The sequence below is a fragment of the Haliotis cracherodii genome, unplaced genomic scaffold, assembly GCF_022045235.1.
Source record: "Haliotis cracherodii isolate W230 unplaced genomic scaffold, xgHalCrac1.p SCAF_10, whole genome shotgun sequence".
Taxonomy (NCBI): domain Eukaryota; kingdom Metazoa; phylum Mollusca; class Gastropoda; order Lepetellida; family Haliotidae; genus Haliotis; species Haliotis cracherodii.
The window spans coordinates 25406634-25432743 of record NW_027266265.1 but is presented as its reverse complement, the minus strand read 5'-3'; the positions used below and the strand labels follow the sequence as shown (position 1 = coordinate 25432743).

The following is a 26110-nucleotide window of genomic DNA, read 5'->3' as shown; positions in this document are numbered from 1 at the left end:
ACTCTCCAGAACCAACCACAGAATTTGCAAGATCTTGGCACCATTTTGCAGCAACAATGGCGTCGTCTTCCCAAGCATGTGTTCACAAGCATCACAAGGTCCATGCGGAGGCGTGTGGCAGTTGTCAACGCACATGGTGGCCATACACGCTACTGAACTTGTGTGCCATCAGATTCTCGTGCTTGGGACTTATGATTTAAACTGTTGATGTTATTACCGAATACCGTAGGTGCTTGGAACAAATTATGGTTACCACCGTTAATTAAAATCCTTCTTTGGACATTAATGATTAAAAATTACCTTCTCTGATACATTTGTCCGTTGTATATCATATATGGGATTACTTTTAAAAATGTGAAGTTTTTAATTTGTCTCAGTAAATTGTTCAAGTTTCAAATCTGCCTATGTTGTTGGTTAGCAAGGATTACGACCTCTTCATACTGTATTCTAAAGGTGCTCCGAATCGATTTATATCGATATAATACTATCGCAAATCATTGCGATAGTTCGATATATCGTTACACTCCTTTATAGCTAAAATGGATAGAATTATCATAAAAACGCTCGCATGTTATCAGAAATGAGCGGGCCACTGTAACTTGATAATGCCCTCATATTACTTGACGACGGGCCATTATCACGCCCGTTGTTAGGTGACGTCATTGGATAGGGATAGGTGACGTAACGTTCAATAGTGACGTCATCTGGTTTATTCTATGACGTTTCCTTATTTGTAAAAGTGGGTCAGTGACATTCGTGTTGATTCCAGTAAATGTTTCAAAATCGACATTGTTGTTTCTTTTTATTTGATAACAAATTCCATCCATTTTAGCTATAATAACGGTAACGCTATTTTTCAGGGCATTATCATTTGCAGAAGCCCTCGGTCTTTTCAACTGCCCTCCTTCGTCGGGCAGTTAATGGAAGACCTCGGGCTTCTGCAAATGATAATGCCCTGAAAAATAAAGAAGAAAAGTTGCTAATTCCAGACTGGGGAAATCTTTTCACGTCCCTAAACTGAATAGTGAACAACTAAGTTTGTAAGGATAAATTTTGGTAAATAAATTGCACAGAATACTGCAAGAGAAACCTTGACACAGTATCAAACAAACATTCCAACAGAAACATAGGAGGTTTCTTCGAACCACCGCTATATCCATGACAATGTAACAATACTTGCCAAAACAACACGTGCAGTGACCGTGTTTGGAAAACAAGCAACAAAAAACCCGAAAAAATGTAAGATTCTTGAAAGCTTATATATATATTGAGACATTAACTTTTTGGAGTAAATCTTTTTAGGCCATCCGTATTTTTGTATGTTTCTCACCTCCAACCTCAACCAGCAAGAGTGCGGGCAAGCGAATATATTGTGTAAGTTATTTTTATGAAAGTCCCAAAATTAATTTAGGACGTAGATCGAGTCGGTATGCTTTGGAAGCTAATTGTTTCAAAATATTGCGGAAGAAAGATCAAGCCGACCTGTGTGTAATTGTAGCGCAATTTCTTTTTTTTATCACATCGGGGCATACAGTTCCACAGCGGCGAAAACTTTTTATTTCACGTAAAAAAATCAGAGTGGGCGGGAAATGTCAAACACAGAGAAAATACGGACAGCCGTAGCGCCTTGTCTGATTGCGCCTACTTCACAATTGGCGCAATCGCCTACTTATAAATCAATAAAACTTAGTATGATGTCTCCTTTGACTCCGGCCGCAGTACAAAGAACGATGCTTTGAGCCGCCAGCCAAGCCTGACATCCACGTGGCAATGTTTACATCTGGTACCCTTTGTCCTATTGACCTTGCAGGAGGTCAAGTTCTGTGACGTCACTTAACCTTACTGATGTATTCAGGGCCGTAAACTCAGTCGAATAACCTTCAGTGACTTTGCGAAGGAAGTGTGTACCCTTCATAGTTGGAGGGTCACAATGGGATACAGTATACATTGGGAGGCCACAGTGAACGACTGTAGAGGCTGAGAGGGAACATGACAGCCGGAGCGAGCCGCGGCCGGTCATATCAACAAAACCTCGTGCGAGTCGACTGACCTTGAGACTGTCAGTCAGCTGGCTCGGTGGTAGTAGCGAGACTGGGGATTATACGATATCACAGGCGGTGTCATGTTGGTTGTGAAGCGTCATTTGATTTAGTACTTGAATGGAAGCTGACATAACCGGCATGGATTTCCCTTATCTTATATACAATTGCCACAATGAACGGTGACCGCGAAGATGACATGACTGTCTTCCTTCCGCGTAATCTCTCCTATGTGCGGGATAGCAACTTAGACGAATATAGTGTCAGTTCGACATTCGTGCAGAACCCTCGAGAACGCTTAGGAGACTGTAGTGAGTGCAGTGAGTGCATGCATCTGTTTGAAGCGATGGCCGAGGAGGGGGGAGCCACGAGCATGCAGGAGATGCAGGACTATGGGTCGTCGGTGGACCCGGAGGATAAACCTGTGACTGAGATGCAAGAGACTGTTGGCTCGGATACTCCCAGTGAAGAAGGTATTTTCGTCAATGTAATCGATGATGAGTTAGACCCTTTTGAGACTGCTATCAATGATGGCCATGAGACCGATGATCACTCTGGTGACTCTGTTTACAGTCCAAATGGCTCTGACCTTGGCGAGACACAGGAAGGTCACAAACAGCGACTTGAGGAGGCTGTGAACACAATTGCTAACTCCGATTTCAATGCCAAACCAGAACTCAAAATAAAGATAAACGATCGACCATTCCTGGAAACAACAACCGAGGAAGCTTTCCTTAAATTTGTATCTTCAAAAAGTCCCGTATATGAAGATAAGGAATTTAACTTTTCACGTAGTGAATTAAGGAAGTCATCGTCTCTCAAGACTAACAAGACTCCCCCCGGAACACCGAGTAGAAAGAAAGTTGTCCGTTTTGCGGACGCTATGGGTTTGGATCTGGAATCTGTGAGAAACATTGTGAACGTGGATACCCCGCCCAAAGTGCCGGCGTCTGCCCTGGCCGACCTGCGTGTTGGGCTGGAGGAAGACAGACGTGCAATGGGGAGCAGGTTTCTCACTGCCTGTTTTTCCCAGCCAGGGGCGTCAGAAAATTTCATGAAGAAGGTTCTTGCTCAAAAGGTGAGTTTGGAGAATGCCGTCATTACAGGGATGACCATCACAGGCGTTATCCGAGTGGCCAACATTTCCTTCAACAAAATGGTGCGAGTGCGCTACAGCACTAACAGGTGGGCCACCTTTCATGACATAGCAGCATCTTATGTGCAGAACTCGTGCGACGGACCCACAGATAGATTCTCGTTCAGTATTGTGGCACCTGCAAATTTCGATGTTGGATCCAGGTTGGAGTTCGCCGTGTCCTATGCCGCCAGCTGTACCGTGTTCTGGGACAACAACGAGGGAAGGAACTATGTGTTTGAATGTTTTGCGAAGACCGTCCCAACAGAGGCCGAGAATTCCTGGATGCACTTTTTGTAAGTGGCTGAGTGTGTTGGGCTCTGCATGTGTGCTACTCCCATCGTGTATATCTGCTATATATTTAGACATTGGTTTAGTGATAAAAAATTATACATATAATACAATACTTTGATAATTGTGAGATCTGAGCTTTTGATAACGATATTTCTGTTAAGGGTAGGGGTAAATAGATTTTATATGTTTATTATGATGTAGATCGACCCATGAAGATCCGGGCTACAATAGATCTTCAGCAACACATGCTTGCCGTAAAAGGCAACTAATGGGATCGGGTTGTCAGGCTCACCGGCTTGGATGATGCATGCTATCGTATCCCAATTGTGTATCCCAAATGCTCATGATGTCAATCACTGGATTTTCTGGTCCAGGGCTCGATTATTTACAGACCGTCGTCATATAGCTAGAATATTGCTGAGTTCGGCGTTAAACAACAAACAAACTAAAAAATATTATGTATGTGTTTGTGTTTGGTATGTTTTATGGTAGAGTTTTCTATATGGAATACATATTCATGTCGTAAGATATTTGATGTATGTCACATTTAACGCCTGTCTGTCACAGCTGCGTAACACAGTGTACAATATTCACTTGCATAATATTGAAACAAACATTGTTTTGATTGTTTGCATACGGGTACATATTAGTAAGTTTCACCCTGAACAACCCCCAATGAGATATACATTTAGGCTTATGCCTTTTAGTCTTGTACATTTTAATGTTAGCGCTGCCACTTCTATCATGTATTTACTGTATCACAGATGTTGTGAAGGCTTGCCATGTAAGTAGCAGATGAACAACTTCAATGTAAAGCCTGTCAAGTCGTCAAATAGTTGACCAGTAATAGACCTGGGATGCGACATAGGATGCATACTGTATTGGCATAATCGCATTGTTGAATGTTGACATCTTGACAATCTGCCAATATCATTCCAGCTCTGAGTAGAAGGTGCGTGAACTGTGCCTGCCCTAGTGTGGGTGTCCACTGTGTGCAGCTGTTCCTGTGTACACATCTATAGCTAGCCCTAGTGTGGGTGTCCACTGTGTGCGGCTGTTCCTGTGTACACATCTATAGCTAGCCCTAGTGTGGGTGTCCACTGTGTGCGGCTGTTCCTGTGTACACATCTATAGCTAGCCCTAGTGTGGGTGTCCACTGTGTGCGGCTGTTCCTGTGTACACATCTAGAGCATGCCCTAATATGGGTGTCAACTGTGTCCGGCTGTTCCTGTGTACACATCTATAGGTAGCCCTATTGTGGGTGTCCACTGTGTGCAGGTGTTCCTGTGTACACATCTATAGCTAGCCCTAGTGTGGGTGTCAACTGTGTCCGGCTGTTCCTGTGTACACATCTATAGGTAGCCCTATTGTGGGTGTCCACTGTGTGCAGGTGTTCCTGTGTACACATCTATAGCTAGCCCTAGTGTGGGTGTCCACTGTGTGCAGCTGTTCCTGTGTACACATCTATAGCTAGCCCTATTGTGGGTGTCCACTGTGTGTGGCTGTTCCTGTGTACACATCTATAGCTAGCCCTAGTGTATGTGTCCACTGTGTGTGGCTGTTCCTGTGTACACATCTATAGCTAGCCCTAGTGTGGGTGTCCACTGTGTGCGGCTGTTCCTGTGTACACATCTATAGCTAGCCCTAGTGTGGGTGTCCACTGTGTGGGTGTCCACTGTGTGTGGCTGTTCCTGTGTACACATCTAGAGCATGCCCTAATGTGGGTGTCAACTGTGTCCGGCTGTTCCTGTGTACACATCTATAGCTTGCCCAAGTGTGGGTGTCCACTGTGTGCAGCTGTCCCTGTGTACACATCTATAGCTAGCCCTATTGTGGGTGTCCAATATGTGCGGCTGTTCCTGTGTACACATCTAGAGCATGCCCTAGTGTGGGTGTCCACTGTGTGTGGCTGTTCCTGTGTACACATCTATAGCTAGCCCTAGTGTGGGTGTCCACTGTGTGTGGCTGTTCCTGTGTACACATCTATAGCTAGCCCTAGTGTGGGTGTCCACTGTGTGCGGCTGTTCCTGTGTACACATCTATAGCTAGCCCTAGTGTGGGTGTCCACTGTGTGCGGCTGTTCCTGTGTACACATCTATAGCTAGCCCTAGTGTGGGTGTCCACTGTGTGGGTGTCCACTGTGTGCGGCTGTTCCTGTGTACACATCTATAGCTAGCCCTATTGTGGGTGTCCACTGTGTGCAGCTGTTCCTGTGTACACATCTATAGCTTGCCCAAGTGTGGGTGTCCAATATATGCGGCTGTTCCTGTGTACACATCTATAGCTAGCCCTATTGTGGGTGTCCACTGTGTGGGTGTCCACTGTGTGTGGCTGTTCCTGTGTACACATCTATAGCTAGCCCTATTGTGGGTGTCCACTGTGTGCGGCTGTTCCTGTGTACACATCTATAGCTTGCCCAAGTGTGGGTGTCCACTGTGTGCGGCTGTTCCTGTGTACACATCTATAGCTAGCCCTAGTGTGGGTGTCCACTGTGTGGGTGTCCACTGTGTGCGGCTGTTCCTGTGTACACATCTATAGCTAGCCCTAGTGTGGGTGTCCACTGTGTAGGTGTCCACTGTGTGAGGCTGCTCCTGTGTACACATCTATAGCTAGCCCTAGTGTGGGTGTCCACTGTGTGGGTGTCCACTGTGTGCGGCTGCTCCTGTGTACACATCTATAGCTAGCCCTAGTGTGGGTGTCCACTGTGTGGGTGTCCACTGTGTGAGGCTGCTCCTGTGTACACATCTATAGCTAGCCCTAGTGTGGGTGTCCACTGTGTGGGTGTCCACTGTGTGCGGCTGCTCCTGTGTACACATCTATAGCTAGCCCTAGTGTGGGTGTCCACTGTGTGGGTGTCCACTGTGTGCGGCTGTTCCTGTGTACACATCTATAGCTTGCCCAAGTGTGGGTGTCCACTGTGTAGGTGTCCAATATGTGCGGCTGCTCCTGTGTACACATCTATAGCTAGCCCTAGTGTGGGTGTCCAATATATGCGGCTGTTCCTGTGTACACATCTATAGCTAGCCCTAGTGTGGGTGTCCACTGTGTGCAGCTGTCCCTGTGTACACATCTATAGCTAGCCCTAGTGTGGATGTCCACTGTGTGCAGCTGTCCCTGTGTACACATCTATAGCTAGCCCTAGTGTGGGTGTCCACTGTGTGTGGCTGTTCCTGTGTACACATCTATAGCTAGCCCTAGTGTGGGTGTCCAATATGTGCGGCTGTTCCTGTGTACACATCTATAGCTAGCCCTAGTGTGGGTGTCCAATATATGCGGCTGTTCCTGTGTACACATCTATAGCTAGCCCTAGTGTGGGTGTCCACTGTGTGCAGCTGTCCCTGTGTACACATCTATAGCTAGCCCTAGTGTGGATGTCCACTGTGTGCAGCTGTCCCTGTGTACACATCTATAGCTAGCCCTAGTGTGGGTGTCCACTGTGTGTGGCTGTTCCTGTGTACACATCTATAGCTAGCCCTAGTGTGGGTGTCCACTGTGTGCGGCTGTTCCTGTGTACACATCTATAGCTTGCCCTATTGTGGGTGTCCACTGTGTGCGGCTGTTCCTGTGTACACATCTATAGCTAGCCCTAGTGTGGGTGTCCACTGTGTAGGTGTCCAATATGTGCGGCTGCTCCTGTGTACACATCTATAGCTAGCCCTAGTGTGGGTGTCCAGTGTGTGCGGCTGTTCCTGTGTACACATCTATAGCTAGCCCTAGTGTGGGTGTCCAATATATGCGGCTGTTCCTGTGTACACATCTATAGCTAGCCCTAGTGTGGGTGTCAACTGTGTGCGGCTGTTCCTGTGTACACATCTATAGCTAGCCCTAGTGTGGGTGTCCACTGTGTGCGGCTGCTCCTGTGTACACATCTATAGCTAGCCCTAGTGTGGGTGTCCACTGTGTGCGGCTGCTCCTGTGTACACATCTATAGCTAGCCCTAGTGTGGATGTCCACTGTGTGCGGCTGTTCCTGTTTTCACATCTATAGCTAGCCCTAGTGTGGGTGTCCACTGTGTGTGGCTGTTCCTGTGTACACATCTATAGCTAGCCCTAGTGTGGGTGTCCAATATGTGCGGCTGTTCCTGTGTACACATCTATAGCTAGCCCTAGTGTGGGTGTCCACTGTGTGGGTGTCCAATATGTGCGGCTGTTCCTGTGTACACATCTATAGCTAGCCCTAGTGTGGGTGTCCACTGTGTGCGGCTGTTCCTGTGTACACATCTATAGCTAGCCCTAGTGTGGGTGTCCACTGTGTGGGTGTCCACTGTGTGGCTGCTCCTGTGTACACATCTATAGCTAGCCCTAGTGTGGGTGTCCACTGTGTGGGTGTCCACTGTGTGCAGCTGTTCCTGTGTACACATCTATAACTTGCTCAAGTGTGGGTGTCCACTGTGTGTAGCTGTTCCTGTGTACACATCTATAGCTAGCCCTAGTGTGGTTGTCCACTGTGTGCAGCTGTTCCTGTGTACACATCTATAGCTAGCCCTAGTGTGGGTGTCCACTGTGTGCAGCTGTTCCTGTGTACACATCTATAGCTTGCCCAAGTGTGGGTGTCCACTGTGTGGGTGTCCACTGTGTGGCTGCTCCTGTGTACACATCTATAGCTAGCCCTAGTGTGGGTGTCCACTGTGTGCAGCTGCTCCTGTGTATACATCTAGAGCATGCCCTACTGTTCCAGCATAACAAGTTAAATATCAACTTTATATTTCATCATTAGATATATAATGTAGACATTTCTAATGGTGCACTTAAATTTTAATCCACTTACATTTCTTGCATATGATTTTAATTAGATTAAATTTTATCGTTCCATATCATTTGTCCATGGCCCGATGGCAATACACCTACAACAATGTTGTGCCGAGCTGGAGTATTGATAGTACACATGGGTGTCAAACCAGAAAAGGTTAATTCATATATTTATAAAACAATAGCCAGGAGCTTTCCAAAAGTATTTCTCAAGCAATCCACGGATCTAGGATTTGATTGCCTGGTAGGCATTGTCCTGTGGAATAATGAAGGGAAGTTGGATGACGGTTAAAGAACTTACCTATGGCAATACCGTGGCAGTATCTATACTGCAATAGAAGTGTTTCAAACATTTGCAATGCCATTGCCATAGTAGCAATGTCCCCGCTACCCACAGTCAGTATGATTCACCAAATATTAGGGTAATTATAAACCTGTTATCAAATACTGCCAATTTCCAGTTTATATTAAATTAGCAAAAGTGACAGCACGGTGACATGTATCGATCGGGCAATACAAGGGGGATCAGGCTATACAAGGGAGATCAGGCTATACAAGGGAGATCAAGCTATACAAGGGAGATCAGGCTATACAAGGGAGATCAAGCTATACAAGGGAGATCAGGCTATACAAGGGGGATCAGGCTATACAAGGGAGATCAGGCTATACAAGGGAGATCAGGCTATACAAGGGAGATCAGGCTATACAAGGGAGATCAGGCTATACAAGGGGGATCAGGCTATACAAGGGAGATCAGGCTATACAAGGGAGATCAGGCTATACAAGGGGGATCAGGCTATACAAGGGAGATCAGGCTATACAAGGGAGATCAGGCTATACAAGGGAGATCAGGCTATACAAGGGAGATCAGGCTATACAAGGGAGATCAGGCTATACAAGGGGGATCAGGCTATACAAGGGAGATCAGGCTATACAAGGGACATCAGGCTATACAAGGGACATCAGGCTATACAAGGGACATCAGGCTATACAAGAGACATCAGGCTATACAAGGGACATCAGGCTATACAAGGGAGATCAGGCTATACAAGGGACATCAGGCTATACAAGAGACATCAGGCTATACAAGAGACATCAGGCTATACAAGGGAGATCAGGCTATACAAGGGGGATCAGGCTATACAAGGGACATCAGGCTATACAAGAGACATCAGGCTATACAAGAGACATCAGGCTATACAAGGGAGATCAGGCTATACAAGGGAGATCAGGCTATACAAGGGGGATCAGGCTATACAAGGGGGATCAGGCTATACAAGGGAGATCAGGCTATACAAGGGGGATCAGGCTATACAAGGGACATCAGGCTATACAAGGGGGATCAGGCTATACAAGGGGGATCAGGCTATACAAGGGAGATCAGGCTATACAAGGGGGATCAGGCTATACAAGGGAGATCAGGCTATACAAGGGGGATCAGGCTATACAAGGGGGATCAGGCTATACAAGGGAGATCAGGCTATACAAGGGGCATCAGGCTATACAAGAGACATCAGGCTATACAAGGGACATCAGGCTATACAAGAGACATCAGGCTATACAAGGGACATCAGGCTATACAAGAGACATCAGGCTATACAAGGGACATCAGGCTATACAAGAGACATCAGGCTATACAAGGGGCATCAGGCTATACAAGGGACATCAGGCTATACAAGGGACATCAGGCTATACAAGGGACATCAGGCTATACAAGGGGCATCAGGCTATACAAGGGACATCAGGCTATACAAGAGACATCAGGCTATACAAGGGACATCATGCTATACAAGGGACATCAGGCTATACAAGAGACATCAGGCCATACAAGGGGCATCAGGCTATACAAGGGACATCAGGCTATACAAGGGAGATCTCGCTATACAAGGGGGGTTGAGGAGTTCTCAGCCTCACAGAGATATGATTGAGTAATAATGATATTTCTTGTCAAATTTCTTGTGAGCAAATAGTGTCGCTGAGACAAGGAAAATGAAATAAGCAGGGATCTTTCTTTTACTTTAAATGACATGCAGTTTAAGTTGTATAGGTCATGAGGGAACCACCCCTAACCCACCCCGGGAGGTGCTGACAGTAATCATCTGGAGGGACCATTTTGCTTAGCTGATATACGACATGTCTTTAGAAAAAGCAACATTTTCTATTTTTCGTGTTAACATTTGTCCTAACTTGCCAGGGGTGCACGTTTGTGTCAGTGAGAGCGTGCAGGGGGTACCGCTGTATAAGCGGTGTTTTATCGAGATCAAGTATTGTAATACAAATGTCTGCCTTGTCGACGAAGACAACCGTGATAGAGACAACCTGCTGTGTCTTGCCAAACATTTGTATATTTGTATATATTTGCGTAAGGCTTTGTTTTGTAGACTGGTTTTGTAGTTCGAGAGTTTTAACAAATGTAAGGTGTTTGAGAAATTACTAATTCCAAAAGAAATCCGTCAACCATCCCTTGCCTCACGGAATGGGTTATGAAGCTAGATTGGGGCATGTGTGGGGATATGCCAGGTTTGAAATGTTACACTGTTATCATAAAATACCAGAGGTCAAAGGTTTCACTGTTATCATGATATACCACTGGTGAAAGGTTTCACTGTTATCATGATATACCACTGGTGAAAGGTTACTGTTATCATGATATATCTGTGGTGAAAGGTTTCACTGTTATCATGATATATCAGAAGTCAAAGGTTTCACTGTTATCATGATATACCACTGGTGAAAGGTTACTGTTATCGTGATATACCACTGGTCAAAGGTTTCACTGTTATCATGATATACCACTGGTCAAAGGTTTCACTGTTATCATGATATACCACTGGTCAAAGGTTACTGTTATCATGATATACCAGAGGTCAAAGGTTTCACTGTTATCATGATATACCACTGGTCAAAGGTTTCACTGTTATCATGATATATCAGAAGTCAAAGGTTTCACTGTTATCATGATATACCACTGGTCAAAGGTTTCACTGTTATCATGATATACCAGAGGTCAAAGGTTACACTGTTATCATGATATACCTGTGGTGAAATGTTACTGTTATCATGATATACCAGAGGTTAAAGTTTAAACTGTTATCATGTTATACCAGAGGTCAAAGGCTACACTGTTATCATGATATACCTGTGGTGAAATGTTACTGTTATCATGATATACCAGAGGTTAAAGTTTAAACTGTTATCCTGATATACCAGAGGTCAAAGGTTACACTGTTATCATGATATACCTGTGGTGAAATGTTACTGTTATCATGATATACCAGAGGTTAAAGTTTAAACTGTTATCCTGATATACCAGAGGTCAAAGGTTACACTGTTATCATGATATACCTGTGGTGAAATGTTACTGTTATCATGATATACCAGAGGTTAAAGTTTAAACTGTTATCATGTTATACCAGAGGTCAAAGGCTACACTGTTATCAGGGTATTCCTTGTTTGGGTAGGCAGTCGTGGCGGGAAAGTATTCGTGGCGTGGGGGTTGGTGCTAGGAAACTGGAGTTATTGCCGTGTTTCAGGACATGGTATACATACATGCAATGGCTAAGCAAGCAATGTAAGTACACCAACAGTATAACCTCATAGGATAGCTGAACTACTGGTGGCAGTAAGCTCCCCGACCACCTTTACCATTCCTACAAGACGGTTTCATCATTGTGTTAAGATGGTACGTACGTGGTGTGACGTCATGACAACATTGTTGTGACTTACGTTTCAGGGCGGGCGGTGAGCCAGACCCGAAGCCTGAGTCGTCTGCTCATCTGCAGGTCCCCTCGTGTTGATAGGCCGTCCTTGCAGCAAGCAGGTCCCCTCGTGTTGATAGGCCGTCCTTGCAGCAAGCAGGTCCGTGGTGACTGCATGGCGTGACTGGTGGTCCTAACCCTCTTCCTTGACTTGCAGATGTATACTAATGAAGTGCAATATCCCTTGTAACAGCTCTGCTTTCTAGTACCACTGCGGCCAATCACAGTAGCATGTAAACTATGACATGAGTAAAAGTCGAGGCCTACTATATTCACTGTGGTATGCAGCGTGTTGGATGGCCTACAGATAGAGAATATAGGAGATGAAATTATGGTTAAAGGCACTGTTGCGGGCATTATGTGTGTGTGTGTGTGTGTGTGTGTGTGTGTGAGAAATACAGTTATTCTTTCATAATTAGCCATACCATGGCATACCAAGCTACAAAACGAATTCTTCTACACTATGATATGTTCCGTTATCTTTCTTTATTGTGCTTCAAAATCGAATCTGTCCATATTATTATTAGAGTTATGTTTTGTCCACTGATTCAGTAGTACTCTTTACATTGATTGTTATTGTTATTGTTATCTACTCTGCTCTTGTTGAATCTGTGTGATGAGTAGTTTTGTTGACAGCGGAGGCGGGGGCTGGCATCCTCAGTCATCCCGTCCTCTTCCTCATCCTGTGCAATACCACGGCATCTACTGACACTTATATCATGTTGTTGACTGTTCGCATAATATTTTGTCTTACTGGTATGTTTGTTGTTGCGAAATTAAACATGTATCTCTTTGTCTAATTGTAGAAAAAAACACCCTTTTTTACATGCGTTTTATTGCTTGTATTACTGTTAAATCTGGATCTCATAAATCCATTTTTTGCCTATAAATATCTCAGCTTTTTTGTAACAGGGTATTAAATTCATATGAACCCTATTAGTTTTTTCTATGTTAATGTAACCGTTGTTGTGGATGCACCAAGAATTACTGTCAACCGAGTGTATATTGGTACCTATTGTCTTACTCTTTTAGTAATATTCACTGAGCACAATGGAGCTTGTTCTGTGTCTGGTATATCATGGATGTTAACACGTTTGTCTCCTGTTTTTACCTCACCTTACTGAAGGTCAAGTGAGCTTTTGTTCAGGCGCTTTCACCGTCCGGTTGTCCGTCCATATCTTTTTCGACACCTTATCAAAAACAACAAGGCCTATGGCCTTCACTCAGACATTCTTGCTTGTACCATTATTGGAAATTCGATATTTAGCATACATGTGTTTCTATGAATGACATTTTTTGACATATGATGTGTGATCCAGCTACATCCGCTGACTTTCACCCACCACTGTTTTCTGGGGTTCATCCATCTCCTCTGAAACTACAAGGCCTACGAAACCGAATCTTTGCAACAATGATCTAAGCTACCGTGTCTCTAAAAGGTGACCACATGAATTGGATCCGATGTTAAACATGACCCTTACGGCAGTCTTATTTAGAAACCAATCCTTTTTTCAATAAGTTTGGTATGGCATATGTTCCATTTGTTCAATATTATGAACCGTTACCTTGATTCAACCTTTACATCGTAATACTTGGTGCCACCGAAGTGAAAATGGGCAATAACAATGCAAGGAAAAAGCATATCTTAAACCACACTGCTCACTAGCCTGCCACCATACACCACATTATCAACATACACAGGAGATCAATGGTCAACTGTAGGTTTTGATCTTTTCCACCAATCGTTTTTTATCAAAATAAGGTTGATGTATCATAACATTATTTGTTCATAAGGTGAGCTACCGACCTTTGCTGCTATATTTGTGTAGAGTGGGTTTCTTCTATTCATATTTCCACTGAAGTTCAGAATATGTACTCTCCACTCTGAAGTATACTTGTATTTTGCTTTGTGTTTGACTGAGATTGTATGATTATGTAATAACTCCTAGTGATACCATCCATCATTTGGCTGGTCACACTTTGATTGTGTGTGTGGGTCATGTTACGCCTCGACCCGACATCTATTGCTGGGGTAGGAGAAAATATGTTAAAATTAGTATCTCACTTATTGTTCCAGGAAAATATAAGACTAACTGATATTTTTGGAATAACACATATTTTGTGCTGTGTTGATTTAGTAACTATAGAAACGGAGAGAATATGAAACAGCGTGAAATCTCAGTTGAGTCCGAGACACATGGGCCGGTATCTTAACAGATTGATATTTGAATGTGTCATGATGTACTGTATCTGCAGGATATATTTGGGAGGTAATGTCTGTTGTGCAAGTGTCATACTGTGTATGTCAAGTGACACCATTCTATCTATAAATGCATGTTTGACTGTGATACTAACGCTGGAGATACTGCGATGGGGATGCTATATTTTCACCTGGATTTGTGTTTGACGCTGTCAGCTGTGATACAATGTCTGGTATGGTTAACAAAGGATTGTTGGACATATTTTCCATGTGAAGACTAAAACAAACTATGTGTCATTGTTCTCACCAATATGATATCAACTTATGAGGACATGTCTAATTATGTCATGGATGCCGTCACATCCACGGTGTCAGCACTGCTGTCTCGACTTACGAGGGCACGTCATGTCGGCAGTGAGAGCTACGGTGTCATGGTTTTACCAAGAATGCTGTAATGTCAAATGTTGCTCACTCCCAATACAACATCATTCACTATCAAGAGGTTAAACATGTTGAAAAGTGCCGAGAAATGTGTTATTGCACCAATTACAAGTATTCTGGTATGTGAGACCGGCCATTGACGTTCTCCTACACTGCAGTCAATAAAACTATTGGTTGAATTACATGTCTGTTGTGTTTTGTTGAAGTGTGCATGTGGACAGTTAGCGGTTGTATACAGTTGTTACTGTTGTCCTTCGATAAGTGCTCGAACAAGCACAAAGTAAGACAGTCACGTCCATGTGTAGAATTATTACAACATGGGAATCGGGTACGTGTTTGCTTCAGGTACATTAGTGACGTCATGATAAATGCTTTTCACTGTCAGGATATATGCTTTTCACTGTCAGGATATATGTTCACTGTCGGTCAACGTTATGTCACACACACGTGTTACCTCGCACAGCATGCAGAGAAACCCTTCACTGAGATTGATTATGTTATTATGACCATTTTGATAGTCAATGAACCTTGTTTTAAAAACAACAACAAATGCTTCAATATAAATGACAGATTTGAAAATGTGGATTGTTTCCTCAGCCGCAGAACCAACCATGACCTTTTCTATGACACCACCAAGCACAAACACATTCTACTGCTTACTACCTGTTCTATAACTTGCCTGAATTACCTTATTGAAGGTGCTTTGTGTTTCTTGCTAGGAACCTTTTTAAATCGCTTCGTTTGTGCAAATTGATTTCAGTTATCATATCTGCGATATCTTAATTTTAACTCTGTATAAATTCGATTTTTTCATCGGCAAATAACAGCGCGATTGTTAATTTCCAACTAGGTGTGGGTCACGTGGTAGAGCTGTGCCTTGCAGGGACGAGAGGATGGCCTGTTTGGTGTGGGTGGTAGAGCCGTGCCTTGCTGAATGGCCTGTTTGGTGTGGGTGGTAGAGCCGTGCCCTGCAGAATGGCCTGTTTGGTGTGGGTGGTAGAGCCGTGCCCTGTATGGACGAGAGGATGGCCTGTTTGGTGTGGGTGGTAGAGCAGTGCCCTGCAGAATGGCCTGTTTGGTGTGGGTGGTAGAGCCGTGCCCTGTATGGACGAGAGGATGGCCTGTTTGGTGTGGGTGGTAGAGCAGTGCCCTGCAGAATGGCCTGTTTGGTGTGGGTGGTAGAGCCGTGCCCTGCAGAATGGCCTGTTTGGTGTGGGTGGTAGAGCCGGGCCCTGTATGGACGAGAGGATGGCCTGTTTGGTGTGGGTGGTAGAGCACCCTGCAGGAACGCTCGGCATTAAGGGCCTCGTCTCGGAGTCAGTGTGCTGTGTCGGAATGGGTATTCAAGTTAAAATGGTATAAGATTATCACGAGAAGACCCCTCTCATGCTGGTATTCCCTGTACCGTTGTGCTCCCCTCCGTTCAAGTTGTGAACTTTTTTCCACTGATGGGAATAAAAATAACTAACATCAGATATTGTTGGGTACATGGTATTCATTGCAGTGGACATTTAATGGGCTATTCCGGATTTTAAGTTATTTTGCAATTCATTGTTCTCATTTGGCGTCAAACGGACAGTACCTACCAAAAGCATGCACGACTCCCGCGAACCAAACTGCTTTTGGCCACTAAGACGTTTCGATATCGATGGACAAAGCTAGTGGGTGTCAGTGCAGCGTCGTGTTACTGCTGCAACGACGGTGGCTGTTTAGTAGGTGTGAAGATGATGGTTGTTCTCTGAAGTGTGTTGTGAAGATGATGAAAGTTTAGTGGGTGTGAAGATGATGAAAGTTTAGTGGGTGTGAAGATGATGAAAGTTTAGTGGGTGTGAAGATGATGAAAGTTTAGTGGGTGTGAAGATGATGAAAGTTTAGTGGGTGTGAAGATGATGAAAATTAAGTGGGTGTGAAGATGATGAAAGTTTAGTGGGTGTGAAGATGATGAAAGTTTAGTGGGTGTGAAGATGATGAAAGTTTAGTGGGTGTGAAGATGATGGTTTACTGGGTGTGAAGATGATGAAAGTTTAGTGGATGTGAAGATGATGGTTGTTTACTGGGTGTGAAGATGATGGTTTACTGGGTGTGAAGATGATGAAAGTTTACTGGGTGTGAAGATGATGAAAGTTTAGTGGATGTGAAGATGATGGTTGTTTACTGGGTGTGAAGATGATGGTTGTTCACTGAAGTGTGTTGTGAGGATGATAATTAATTACTGCAGTGTGTTGTGAAAATGATGTCCGAATCATAAAAGTGCTGTGAAATTGGATGGTTTATAGTAATGTGTGGGAGTGGCTTATAGTATTTGGTTTATAATAGTACAGGACAATAGTAAATGAATTATAATTGTGTTCGGTGAAGATGGATTGGTTATAACAGTGTGTTGCGATGCTGTTGGGTACATAATAATGTCTGGCGATGCTGGCGAGTTAAAATAGTATGTGGCGCTGAAGAGTGCATGGTTGGTGTGTTAGTAATAGTGTGTTAGGTGTTTAGAGTGGGTGGCGTTACTAACATACTGACCAGTAGTGTGTGGCGATAAATCCTAAGTTGAATGAAGAAAATATAAATAAATATGGTTCATAAGTAATGAATGTCACCATTTAAAGAAAGTTAGGCCGTAAAGATCACATCGGACTTATATCAAATCAAGTGTGTGACATGGGGCGGTGGAGTAGCCTTGTGGTTAAAGTGTTCGCTCATCAAACCGAAGGCACGAGTTCGATTCCCGGCTTGTTCAGAACAAAACATCCTGCAATTAACCACACCAGCGTGCACCGGTTTACCACGTGTCAGCGAACGCCGGGTTCAAGTAAAGCAATAATTGAACATGACAATAGATCACTTCCGATCTTACATACACTCATTCGAATATTTGTTCACAACCCACCCGCAGCAGCCCGTCGCCAATACGCATGGATTCGAACAACATGTCTTTGACACAGGTGTCAGACAGCAACTCCGTCCGCACCATCCCTGGCAACAGCGGCGTATCTGCGAGGACAGTCCGACGACGTCTACGCATCTGCGGCATAGGTGCGAGGCGCCCAGTCAGACAGCCAGTGCTGACGGCAGGACATTACTGCACATCGATCAGTCGACGCACGGTGTCCGCACTAATGTGTCGCTGGTGTGTTTCCATGGGATGTCCAGCAGTTTCCACAGCAGTAACAAAGCGATGGAAAAAAAATGGGGGAACGCATGTGCATTTCAATTTGCACGGTACTCACGTGCATTGGGCTACCATGGATGTTGCCATGATGCGTTTGGGCGATCGGTTTTATTGTCATCTTCTTTGGGGTTTTTGATCATCAAATTTCATTTTTCCGGACAAGATAATGTTAAATTTTAGAAACTGTACCCAGATATTGTAACGACAACTTTTCATGCAATATTATTTGGGGTGACGTTTCTTTTGCTTTTCAGTATAGAAATGAAATTGAGATATTCTTCTTTTTGCTGTGCATCAGTACAGTGTGCTTGATTACATTGATTAATCAACGGATTTAAATTGCCATGGTGGCCATTAATCCAAATACAAAACTACAATGTATATTACGTTTGGCCGCTATGATATTGGAAAGTATCTTGGTGGAAAACATGTTTTAAGCTCAGTGCTGCTGATGACCTGGAAGACAGATGGAAACCAGTGCCAATTGTTCTGACAATGTCAAGTGTGAGCTGAGTTCTGTTTCCCAGTACAAAACACAACTGAAATGTAATACCTGACACTCTGTGTACAATAATACATACATTCTTTTGTTTGTTTGTTGTGTCACACTGTACCCTCCATGTTTTAGCTATATCTAACCGAGTACGGACCAGTCAATACAGTTTTGTCACACTGTACCCTCCATGTTTTAGCTATATCTAACCGAGTACGGACCAGTCAATACAGTTGTGTCACACTGTACCCTCCATGTTTTAGCTATATCTAACCGAGTACGGACCAGTCAATACAGTTGTGTCACACTGTACCCTCCATGTTTTAGCTATATCTAACCGAGTACGGACCAGTCAATACAGTTGTGTCACACTGTACCCTCCATGTTTTAGCTATATCTAACCGAGTACGGACCAGTCAATACAGTTGTGTCACACTGTACCCTCCATGTTTTAGCTATATCTAACCGAGTACGGACCAGTCAATACAGTTGTGTCACACTGTACCTTCCATGTTTTAGCTATATCTAACCGAGTACGGACCAGTCAATACAGTTTTGTCACACTGTACCCTCCATGTTTTAGCTATATCTAACCGAGTACGGACCAGTCAATACAGTTGTGTCACACTGTACCCTCCATGTTTTAGCTATATCTAACCGAGTACGGACCAGTCAATACAGTTGTGTCACACTGTACCTTCCATGTTTTAGCTATATCTAACCGAGTACGGACCAGTCAATACAGTTTTGTCACACTGTACCCTCCATGTTTTAGCTATATCTAACCGAGTACGGACCAGTCAATACAGTTGTGTCACACTGTACCCTCCATGTTTTAGCTATATCTAACCGAGTACGGACCAGTCAATACAGTTGTGTCACACTGTACCTTCCATGTTTTAGCTATATCTAACCGAGTACGGACCAGTCAATACAGTTGTGTCACACTGTACCCTCCATGTTTTAGCTATATCTAACCGAGTACGGACCAGTCAATACAGTTGTGTCACACTGTACCTTCCATGTTTTAGCTATATCTAACCGAGTACGGACCAGTCAATACAGTTGTGTCACACTGTACCCTCCATGTTTTAGCTATATCTAACCGAGTACGGACCAGTCAATACAGTTGTGTCACACTGTACCCTCCATGTTTTAGCTATATCTAACCGAGTACGGACCAGTCAATACAGTTGTGTCACACTGTACCTTCCATGTTTTAGCTATATCTAACCGAGTACGGACCAGTCAATACAGTTGTGTCACACTGTACCCTCCATGTTTTAGCTATATCTAACCGAGTACGGACCAGTCAATACAGTTGTGTCACACTGTACCCTCCATGTTTTAGCTATATCTAACCGAGTACGGACCAGTCAATACAGTTGTGTCACACTGTACCTTCCATGTTTTAGCTATATCTAACCGAGTACGGACCAGTCAATACAGTTGTGTCACACTGTACCCTCCATGTTTTAGCTATATCTAACCGAGTACGGACCAGTCAATACAGTTGTGTCACACTGTACCCTCCATGTTTTAGCTATATCTAACCGAGAACGGACCAGTCAATACAGTTGTGTCACACTGTACCCTCCATGTTTTAGCTATATCTAACCGAGTACGGACCAGTCAATACAGTTGTGTCACACTGTACCCTCCATGTTTTAGCTATATCTAACCGAGAACGGACCAGTCAATACAGTTGTGTCACACTGTACCCTCCATGTTTTAGCTATATCTAACCGAGTACGGACCAGTCAATACAGTTGTGTCACACTGTACCCTCCATGTTTTAGCTATATCTAACCGAGTACGGACCAGTCAATACAGTTGTGTCACACTGTACCCTCCATGTTTTAGCTATATCTAACCGAGTACGGACCAGTCAATACAGTTGTGTCACACTGTACCTTCCATGTTTTAGCTATATCTAACCGAGTACGGACCAGTCAATACAGTTGTGTCACACTGTACCTTCCATGTTTTAGCTATATCTAACCGAGTACGGACCAGTCAATACAGTTGTGTCACACTGTACCTTCCATGTTTTAGCTATATCTAACCGAGTACGGACCAGTCAATACAGTTGTGTCACACTGTACCTTCCATGTTTTAGCTATATCTAACCGAGTACGGACCAGTCAATACAGTTGTGTCACACTGTACCTTCCATGTTTTAGCTATATCTAACCGAGTACGGACCAGTCAATACAGTTGTGTCACACTGTACCCTCCATGTTTTAGCTATATCTAACCGAGTACGGACCAGTCAATACAGTTGTGTCACACTGTACCCTCCATGTTTTAGCTATATCTAACCGAGTACGGACCAGTCAATACAGTTGTGTCACACTGTACCCTCCATGTTTTAGCTATATCTAACCGAGTACGGACCAGTCAATACAGTTGTGTCACACTGTACCCTCCATGTTTTAGCTATATCTAACCGAGTACGGACCAGTCAATACAGTTGTGTCACACTGTACCCCCATGTTTTAGCTATATCTAACCGAGTACGGACCAGTCAATACAGTTGTGTCACACTGTACCTTCCATGTTTTAGCTATATCTAACCGAGTACGGACCAGTCAATACAGTTGTGTCACACTGTACCTTCCATGTTTTAGCTATATCTAACCGAGTACGGACCAGTCAATACAGTTGTGTCACACTGTACCTTCCATGTTTTAGCTATATCTAACCGAGTACGGACCAGTCAATACAGTTGTGTCACACTGTACCTTCCATGTTTTAGCTATATCTAACCGAGTACGGACCAGTCAATACAGTTGTGTCACACTGTACCCTCCATGTTTTAGCTATATCTAACCGAGTACGGACCAGTCAATACAGTTGTGTCACACTGTACCTTCCATGTTTTAGCTATATCTAACCGAGTACGGACCAGTCAATACAGTTGTGTCACACTGTACCTTCCATGTTTTAGCTATATCTAACCGAGTACGGACCAGTCAATACAGTTGTGTCACACTGTACCTTCCATGTTTTAGCTATATCTAACCGAGTACGGACCAGTCAATACAGTTGTGTCACACTGTACCTTCCATGTTTTAGCTATATCTAACCGAGTACGGACCAGTCAATACAGTTGTGTCACACTGTACCCTCCATGTTTTAGCTATATCTAACCGAGTACGGACCAGTCAATACAGTTGTGTCACACTGTACCCTCCATGTTTTAGCTATATCTAACCGAGTACAGACCAGTCAATACAGTTGTGTCACACTGTACCTTCCATGTTTTAGCTATATCTAACCGAGTACGGACCAGTCAATACAGTTGTGTCACACTGTACCCTCCATGTTTTAGCTATATCTAACCGAGTACGGACCAGTCAATACAGTTGTGTCACACTGTACCCTCCATGTTTTAGCTATATCTAACCGAGTACAGACCAGTCAATACAGTTGTGTCACACTGTACCTTCCATGTTTTAGCTATATCTAACCGAGTACGGACCAGTCAATACAGTTGTGTCACACTGTACCCTCCATGTTTTAGCTATATCTAACCGAGTACGGACCAGTCAATACAGTTGTGTCACACTGTACCCTCCATGTTTTAGCTATATCTAACCGAGTACGGACCAGTCAATACAGTTGTGTCACACTGTACCTTCCATGTTTTAGCTATATCTAACCGAGTACGGACCAGTCAATACAGTTGTGTCACACTGTACCTTCCATGTTTTAGCTATATCTAACCGAGTACGGACCAGTCAATACAGTTGTGTCACACTGTACCTTCCATGTTTTAGCTATATCTAACCGAGTACGGACCAGTCAATACAGTTGTGTCACACTGTACCCTCCATGTTTTAGCTATATCTAACCGAGTACGGACCAGTCAATACAGTTGTGTCACACTGTACCCTCCATGTTTTAGCTATATCTAACCGAGTACGGACCAGTCAATACAGTTGTGTCACACTGTACCCTCCATGTTTTAGCTATATCTAACCGAGTACGGACCAGTCAATACAGTTGTGTCACACTGTACCCTCCATGTTTTAGCTATATCTAACCGAGTACGGACCAGTCAATACAGTTGTGTCACACTGTACCCTCCATGTTTTAGCTATATCTAACCGAGTACGGACCAGTCAATACAGTTGTGTCACACTGTACCCCCATGTTTTAGCTATATCTAACCGAGTACGGACCAGTCAATACAGTTGTGTCACACTGTACCTTCCATGTTTTAGCTATATCTAACCGAGTACGGACCAGTCAATACAGTTGTGTCACACTGTACCTTCCATGTTTTAGCTATATCTAACCGAGTACGGACCAGTCAATACAGTTGTGTCACACTGTACCTTCCATGTTTTAGCTATATCTAACCGAGTACGGACCAGTCAATACAGTTGTGTCACACTGTACCTTCCATGTTTTAGCTATATCTAACCGAGTACGGACCAGTCAGTACCTTCCATGTTTTAGCTATATCTAACCGAGTACGGACCAGTCAATACAGTTGTGTCACACTGTACCCTCCATGTTTTAGCTATATCTAACCGAGTACGGACCAGTCAATACAGTTGTGTCACACTGTACCTTCCATGTTTTAGCTATATCTAACCGAGTACGGACCAGTCAATACAGTTGTGTCACACTGTACCCTCCATGTTTTAGCTATATCTAACCGAGTACGGACCAGTCAATACAGTTGTGTCACACTGTACCCTCCATGTTTTAGCTATATCTAACCGAGTACGGACCAGTCAATACAGTTGTGTCACACTGTACCTTCCATGTTTTAGCTATATCTAACCGAGTACGGACCAGTCAATACAGTTGTGTCACACTGTACCTTCCATGTTTTAGCTATATCTAACCGAGTACGGACCAGTCAATACAGTTGTGTCACACTGTACCTTCCATGTTTTAGCTATATCTAACCGAGTACGGACCAGTCAATACAGTTGTGTCACACTGTACCTTCCATGTTTTAGCTATATCTAACCGAGTACGGACCAGTCAATACAGTTGTGTCACACTGTACCCTCCATGTTTTAGCTATATCTAACCGAGTACGGACCAGTCAATACAGTTGTGTCACACTGTACCCTCCATGTTTTAGCTATATCTAACCGAGTACGGACCAGTCAATACAGTTGTGTCACACTGTACCCTCCATGTTTTAGCTATATCTAACCGAGTACGGACCAGTCAATACAGTTGTGTCACACTGTACCCTCCATGTTTTAGCTATATCTAACCGAGTACGGACCAGTCAATACAGTTGTGTCACACTGTACCCCCATGTTTTAGCTATATCTAACCGAGTACGGACCAGTCAATACAGTTGTGTCACACTGTACCTTCCATGTTTTAGCTATATCTAACCGAGTACGGACCAGTCAATACAGTTGTGTCACACTGTACCTTCCATGTTTTAGCTATATCTAACCGAGTACGGACCAGTCAATACAGTTGTGTCACACTGTACCTTCCATGTTTTAGCTATATCTAACCGAGTACGGACCAGTCAATACAGTTGTGTCACACTGTACCTTCCATGTTTTAGCTATATCTAACCGAGTACGGACCAGTCAATACAGTTGTGTCACACTGTACCTTCCATGTTTTAGCTATATCTAACCGAGTACGGACCAGTCAATACAGTTGTGTCACACTGTACCCTCCATGTTTTAGCTATATCTAACCGAGTACGGACCAGTCAATACAGTTGTGTCACACTGTACCTTCCATGTTTTAGCTATATCTAACCGAGTACGGACCAGTCAATACAGTTGTGTCACACTGTACCTTCCATGTTTTAGCTATATCTAACCGAGTACGGACCAGTCAATACAGTTGTGTCACACTGTACCTTCCATGTTTTAGCTATATCTAACCGAGTACGGACCAGTCAATACAGTTGTGTCACACTGTACCTTCCATGTTTTAGCTATATCTAACCGAGTACGGACCAGTCAATACAGTTGTGTCACACTGTACCCTCCATGTTTTAGCTATATCTAACCGAGTACGGACCAGTCAATACAGTTGTGTCACACTGTACCCTCCATGTTTTAGCTATATCTAACCGAGTACGGACCAGTCAATACAGTTGTGTCACACTGTACCTTCCATGTTTTAGCTATATCTAACCGAGTACGGACCAGTCAATACAGTTGTGTCACACTGTACCCTCCATGTTTTAGCTATATCTAACCGAGTACGGACCAGTCAATACAGTTGTGTCACACTGTACCCTCCATGTTTTAGCTATATCTAACCGAGTACAGACCAGTCAATACAGTTGTGTCACACTGTACCTTCCATGTTTTAGCTATATCTAACCGAGTACGGACCAGTCAATACAGTTGTGTCACACTGTACCCTCCATGTTTTAGCTATATCTAACCGAGTACGGACCAGTCAATACAGTTTTGTAGTTGTAGCTGAAAAAAGTATCTAATCTGTCGCATAAAACTCACGCACCCACTCACCAAAAATCTCAAATTGTCGGTCCCTTAAGTGATAATTGTCAACGCGCAATTTGTTTGTACACATTCAGACATTCATAACCAATTCGTCCGGAGAATGGGCATTCCATACTGAAGACGTTTTGTTGTATCTGAACATAGTGTTGTATTGGCACTGTATGATAGATATGATGTTTGAACAGTTCTATAAAATATGATTGAAAAACTAAAAAACACTAGTCTTATCAAATACGTTTTTATTTTTTTTCAAATCTGGTATATACAGTAGATTGCATTTCCCCAGGGAGACTACTCCTGCACGTAGTTAGGCGGGTAGTTGATGACGTAGCCTGGTGGACAGTTGGGGATTGGGCAGCACTTGCCGGCCGGGGGGGCCAACATATTGCACACCTTCGGTAGTTGCCACTGTAGACACCTGCAATACAACGCCATATCACCACTAGCTCCCTTCTCTACACAGAATTCATATTTAAACCAACATCACACAACACCATATCACCACTAGCTCCCTTCACTACAAAGAGTACATCTTTATACTGACCGCACACAACACCATATCACCACAAGCTCCCTTCACTACACAAAATAGATCTTAGTACCGACCTCACACAACACGATACCACCACCAGCTCCACATTTAAAAAAATACAGGTGACATCAAATTGGTGAAATATATGACTTGGTTAATGGTGATCCCCTCATCTGACAAATGGATGAATTAACTGGTTATTACTTGAGGGTACACTGGTAGAAGCTCTTGCTGGCATCCATGCATGTGCACTTGTAGTCACATCCGTCGTCCCATGTCTGGCCTTGGGTGTAGTATTTGCCCTTGTAAAAGCATGTGGCTGAAGTGACAGTGGGAAACAGTGTTAGGTGAACATTAATGCCCGCCCCAGAATTTGTACATGTCATATGCATCAGAAAGATACATGTATGCTAAATACTTTGTTTCTTGTTTCAAACCAAAATTAGCTACTTTCTAGCAATATCACGAGAGCCTGTATACACATAACTGTAGCCTGTAAATATATCACTGTAGCCTGAAAATACATCAAGGTAGCCTGTAAATACATCACTGTAGCCTGTAAATATATCACTGTAGCCTGAAAATACATCAAGGTAGTCTGTAAATAGTATAGTCTGGGTAAGACACGCCAGTTGTTATGGGCAGCATCCCGCAGAGTCGGGTAAGATGACAGCAGTCATCTGACATGTGGATTCGTACCACTTGCATGTGCATCAGGTTTAGCACTGATATGTTCATTCGTATACATCGGTATAAGTATCAGATATGTGCATGGCAAGCGGGTGTTTGTGTCATTAGGGGTCACATACAAATATATAGATTGCA

At 43.7% G+C, this 26110-nt stretch overlaps 3 protein-coding genes across 4 annotated transcripts in view; 2 read left to right on the top strand and 1 right to left on the bottom strand.

Annotated features, from left to right (window-relative positions):
• Positions 1 to 1850: 1850 nt before the first annotated feature.
• The window catches only part of LOC139454205 (glycogen-binding subunit 76A-like), a 42750-nt gene continuing 18490 nt past the window's right edge, over positions 1851 to 26110 (top strand). The window contains exons 1-2 of one of the 2 annotated variants that reach the window (XM_071235778.1): positions 1851 to 3470; positions 11950 to 14797. In XM_071235778.1, coding sequence (XP_071091879.1) covers positions 2215 to 3470; positions 11950 to 12013 — 1320 coding nt within the window. In that variant the 5' untranslated portion in view covers positions 1851 to 2214 and the 3' untranslated portion in view covers positions 12014 to 14797. Of the gene's footprint in view, positions 3471 to 11949; positions 14798 to 26110 lie in introns of those variants that run through there. The other variant, XM_071235777.1, reaches the window with a different exon arrangement.
• Positions 7755 to 14797, top strand: LOC139454206 (uncharacterized). The gene has a single exon (XM_071235779.1). It carries the CDS (start codon positions 8714 to 8716, stop codon positions 10142 to 10144), a length of 1431 nt encoding a protein of 476 aa, XP_071091880.1. The 5' UTR covers positions 7755 to 8713; the 3' UTR covers positions 10145 to 14797.
• LOC139454204 (uncharacterized) overlaps positions 24978 to 26110 on the bottom strand; it is a 55397-nt gene continuing 54264 nt past the window's right edge. Inside the window, exons 80-81 of the mRNA XM_071235775.1 lie at positions 25490 to 25604; positions 24978 to 25171 (exon numbers count right to left, since the gene is read on the bottom strand). Coding sequence (XP_071091876.1) covers positions 25045 to 25171; positions 25490 to 25604 — 242 coding nt within the window. The 3' untranslated portion in view covers positions 24978 to 25044. The remainder of the gene's footprint in view (positions 25172 to 25489; positions 25605 to 26110) is intronic.

What these genes read in the sequence shown, in the direction of transcription:
- LOC139454206 (XM_071235779.1), top strand. Translation starts at nt 8,714, where the DNA reads ATGTATCGATCGGGCAATACAAGGGGGATCAGGCTATACAAGGGAGAT.